This window comes from Bactrocera neohumeralis, unplaced genomic scaffold (assembly GCF_024586455.1).
Source record: "Bactrocera neohumeralis isolate Rockhampton unplaced genomic scaffold, APGP_CSIRO_Bneo_wtdbg2-racon-allhic-juicebox.fasta_v2 ctg1918, whole genome shotgun sequence".
Classification (NCBI taxonomy): Eukaryota; Metazoa; Arthropoda; class Insecta; order Diptera; family Tephritidae; genus Bactrocera; species Bactrocera neohumeralis.
Genome location: NW_026089892.1, coordinates 22,729 through 27,725, shown reverse-complemented (window position 1 = coordinate 27,725; position 4,997 = coordinate 22,729). Strand labels below are relative to the sequence as shown.

Here is a 4,997-nt window from a genome sequence, read left to right as displayed (position 1 = left end):
GAATACTTTCCAGAGCTGGAGTGTTTTCGTCCATCCGGACAACATGACCTAGCCAGCGTAGCCGCTGTCTTTTAATTCGCTGAACTATGTCAATGTCGTCGTATATCTCGTACAGCTCATCGTTCCATCGGAAGGCGATATTCGCCGTGGCCAATGCGCAAAGGACCATAAATCTTTCGCAGAACTTTTCTCTCGAAAACTCGTAACGTCGACTCATCGGTTGTTGTCATCGTCCAAGCCTCTGCACCATATAGCAGGACGGAAATTATGAGTGACTTATAGAGTTTGGCTTTTGTTTGTCGAGAGAGGACTTTACTTCAATTGCCTACTCAGTCCGAAGTAGCACCTGTTGGCAAAAGCAATCCTGCGTTGGATTTCCAGGCTGACATTATTGGTGGTGTTAATGCTGGTTCCTAAATAGACGAAATTATCTACGACTTCAAAGTTATGACTGTCAACAGTGACGTGTGAGCCAAGTCGCGAGTGCGACGACTGTTTGTTTGATGACAGGAGATAGTTCGTCTTGTCCTCGTTCACTGCCGGACCCATTTTCTGTGCTTCCTTGTCCAGCCTGGAAAAGCAGAACTAACGGCGCGGGTGTTGAGGCCGATGATATCAATATCATCGGCATACGCCGCGCAACTGTACTCTTATAGAAGATGGTACCTTCTCTGTTTCGTTCTGCAGCTCGAACTATTTTCTCCAGAAGCAGGTTGAAAAGTCGCACGATAGAGTCGCCTTGTCTGAAACCTCGTTTGGTATCGAACGGCTCGGAGAGGTCCTTCCCGATCTGACGGAGCTTTTCGTGTTCTCAACGTCATTTACACAGCCGTATTAGTTTGCGGGGATACAAATTCAGACATCGCGGCATAAAGGCAGCTCCTTTTCGTGCTGTCGAAAGCAGCTTTGAAATCGACGAAGAGGTGGTGTGTGTCGATTCTTCTTTCACAGTCTTTTCAAGATTTGGCGCATGGTGAATATCTGGTCGGTTGTTGATTTTCCAGGTCTGAAGCCACACTGATAAGGTCAATCAGTTTGTTGACGGTGGGCTTTAATCTTTCACACATACGCTCGATAGAACCTTATATGCGATGTTGAGGAGGCTAATCCCACGGTAGTTGGCGCAGGTTGTGGGGTCTCCTTTTTTATGGATTGGGCATAGCACACTTAAATTCCAATCGTTGGGCATGCTTTCGTCCGACCATATTTTACAAAAAGCTGATGCATGCTCCTTATCAGTTCTTCGCCGCCGTGTTTGAATAGCTCGGCCGGCAATCCGTCGGCCCCTGCCGCTTTGTTGTTCTTCAGGCGGGTAATTGCTATTCGAACTTCTTCATGGTCGGGCAATGGGACGTCTGCTCCATCGTCATCGATTGGGAATCGGGTTCGCCTTCTCTGGCGTTGTGCGTTCACTGCCATTCAGCAGGCTGGAGAAGTGTTCCCTCCATAATTTAAGTATGCTCTGGGCATCGGTCCTAGATCACCTTTGGGGTTCTACAAAGAGTATGCTCCGGTCTTGAAACCTTCTGTAAGCCACCGCATTTTTTTGTAGAATTTTCGAGCATTACCCCTGTCGGCCAGCTTATCAAGCTCTTCGTACTCACGAATTTCAGCCTTTTTCTTTTTCTGTCTGCAAATGCGTCTCACTTCCCTTTTCAACTCTCGGTATCTATCATCCCGCACGTGTTGTGGTCGATCGTAACGTTGCGAGGTAGGCAGCCTGTTTTCTCTCCGCTGCGACACGGCACTCCTCGTCGTACCAGCTGTTCTTTTGCACTTTCCGAAAACCAATGGTTTCGGTTGCAGCTGTACGTAAGGAGTTTGAAATGCTGTCCCACAGTTCCCTTATACCGAGTTGTTGACGAGTGCTCTCAGAGAGAGCAGGAGTGCACGCCGAGTAGAAAATCGTTCGGCTGTCTGTTGTGATTGCAGCTTCTCGACGTCGAACCTTCCTTGTGTTTGTTGGCGTGTGTTTTTTGCTGCACAGAGGCGGGTGCGAATCTTGGCTGCAACAAGATAGTGGTCCGAGTCGATGTTAGGACCTCGGAGCGCACGCACATCTAAAACACTGGAGACGTGTCTTCCGTCTATCACAACATGATCGATCTGGTTGGTAGTTTTTCGATCCGGAGACAGCCAGGTAGCTTGATGAATCTTCTTATGCTGGAATCTAGTACTACAGATAACCATATTTCGGGCCCCGGCGAAGCAGCCTCAACCCATTTGGGGATGTTTCGTCGTGGAGGCTGAATTTACTGACCGTAGTGCCAAATATACCTTCTTTGCCCACCCTGGCGTTAAAGTCGCCAAGCACGATTTTGTCATCGTAGCGGGGGCAGCTCTCATAAACGCGCTCCAAGCGCTCATAGAAGGCATCTTTGGTCACATCGTCCTTCTCTTCCGTCGGGGTGTGGGGGCAAATCAGCGATATGTTGAAGAACCTCGCTTTGATGCGGATTGTGGCTAGACGCTCATTCACCGGAGTGAATGATAGTACTCGGCGACGGAGTCTCTCTCCCACCACGAATCCAACACCAAACTTGCGCTCCTTTATATGGCCATTTTTGGACGGCGGTGATGTCAGCCTTTATTTTCGCGAGGACATCCACCAGCTGGGCAGCGGCACCTTCCCAATTAAGGGTCCGGACATTCCAGGTGCATGCCCTCAAATCGTAATCCTTAGTTCGTTTGCCTTGGTCGACATCAAAAGGGGGTAATTTTCATTGGCTGCGTTTTATATTGTGGCGGCTCCCAAACTCAGCGCACAGCCCTGCGGAGGGGATGTTTCGCCTTCTCACTTTAGCTCGCCTTCGAACGGATGTTCTTAGGCTAATCCTCTGGGTAGGTCAAAGACCGGAAGTAGTGAGCTGCTTGAGCCATGTGTAAAAGAATCGTTTCTGGCCACTCCCAAGTGAATGGCGATCAGAGAACTTTCCTCACTTGCGTGAACTTCTACATATGACTCCATCCTCCAATATTACATATCTCTTTTTAACACATTAATAACTCTACTTTCAGAGAGGAGAAAACCAAAATTGGCCCTTCTGGTGGTAGTCCCTCGCCTTGGAGGCATTAAAATGCTGTGAATCGCATAGTAGGGTGTACTGCCGTTAATTCGGCTTTGTACATAGAGACATACTCGTATTCCGAGGTAAGAAACGATTTTTTTTTTTTATATAAACACATGCATTTATAAAGTTAATTTTTTTTAGAATTCAACATTAACCCAATTGTTGCCGCCGTCCGACCCACCATTATCACCTCCGTCACCATCGCCATCATGTCTGCTGCCACCTTCGTTGCCGTCACCATCACCATCATGTCCGCTGCCGTCACCATCACCTTCATCTGCAACAAGAAAACGTAAATTTAACGCCGAGTTGTTAAAGGTTTTAAAAAAACAAACTGAGATATTAGAAAGGGTTGCGGATGAAACAAAGCACGTTTCAGAGGAAATAATTCAGACTGTTCGACAGCAAAATAATTTGTCCGAAAGATTTTTAACCCTTATGGAGAACATTGCAGAGAAACTTTAGTTTAAAATAATTTTATCGTTTTTTCTAGTCCTAAGCCATTATTTAATGAAATGTTTTGTTTTTTTCTAGTCCTAAGCCATTATTTAATGAAATGTTTTGTTATTTTCTAGTCCTAAACCGTTATTTAATGAAATGTTTTGTTATTTTCTAGTTTTAAAACATTATATAATGTAACAAAAAATGAATTTAAATAAAAAATGATCTTTTTAAAAATGGATGTAATTATGTGTACTAATATTTGTTTTCTGCTACTCTATACATCTATACTCACGAAAACTCAGAGCTATAGCCGATGCTGTTACATCATTTTCCCCAGCTCTTGTAGTGTGATGTGGTTGAATTTCTGTACTTATTTCTGCAGCATCTTGGATCCACGAAGAAGGAATTTCATCATTTTCAATTTTTAGAAAATTGTGCAAAATACAGCATGCATGTATTATAACGTTAACGTTTTTTGGAGCTACCGGTAAACCTCTGCCAATTCTTCTAAATCGGGCTTTTAGTTGACCGAAAGCATTCTCTATAAATCTGCGACATTTGGACAAACGATAGTTAAATGTTTTTTCAGACACTGGTTGATTTGGTGAGTATGGAAAAGGCTTCATCATGTAACGCGACAATCGAAAGGCTGAATCGCCAATAAGTAATACGGGGACATTAACATCTCCAATCATTTTGATGTTCTGAGCAAAAATATCAGCGGTTTCATGGAATTTTTTTAAGGAACTACCCTCAAAAATGTACAAATCGTTATTTCTTCCAGTTGACCCAACATGTATATATGTAAATTTTGATCTATAAAATAGTGAAAGAATTTATATAAATATTTCCAATAAGTACCATATATTAAATTTACCTATAGTCGCAACTTTCCAGCAGAACAACCGAATACCACCCCTTGTAATTGTAATAGTCGATCGCATCTTCCTTTTTCGGCTGAACCACAATGTGGCAGCCATCTATTGCTCCAAAACATTGCGGAAAACCAAGGTGTGCAAAACCTTGTACATTTCGCTCTACTTCTTCTGTGCTTGGGGATAGGAATTGATGCAATCCGATAAACTTGTGCATACAGCTTTGCAAAAATCCACAACTATTTCCCCAACTGTGGTGCGTCCTACGCCAAATAAACTTGCTACAGTTCTGTATTCCGCTGAAGAACCTAACGCATACAAAGCAATAGCCACTCTTTTCTGAAGTGAAATGCAAAGTCGCATGTTGCTGTTGGACATATTTTGTGAAAAGCTTCTTTGTTTAGACGAAAGTTTTCTTTAAATCGGATGTCATCCATCTTTTTGACATCGTACTCCCAAAAACTGTACTTAATAACATATGTATATAAATATATATGTATATAAATATATATATATATATATATATATATATATAATATATTAAACTTACAAATTTCCAGGCGCTTCTTTCCTTTATTTCCGAAGACGCCACTTTGGTACTAGTTTC

General features: G+C 43.2%; 1 protein-coding gene across 1 annotated transcript; it reads right to left on the bottom strand.

The window, feature by feature from the left end:
* Positions 1–3,784: 3,784 nt before the first annotated feature.
* Positions 3,785–4,312, bottom strand: LOC126766620 (uncharacterized; the record flags this gene model as incomplete). The annotated part of the gene is made up of 1 exon (XM_050484371.1): positions 3,785–4,312. A coding segment is annotated over one exon (528 nt), but the record flags the coding sequence as incomplete, so codon positions are not given.
* Positions 4,313–4,997: the final 685 nt, after the last annotated feature.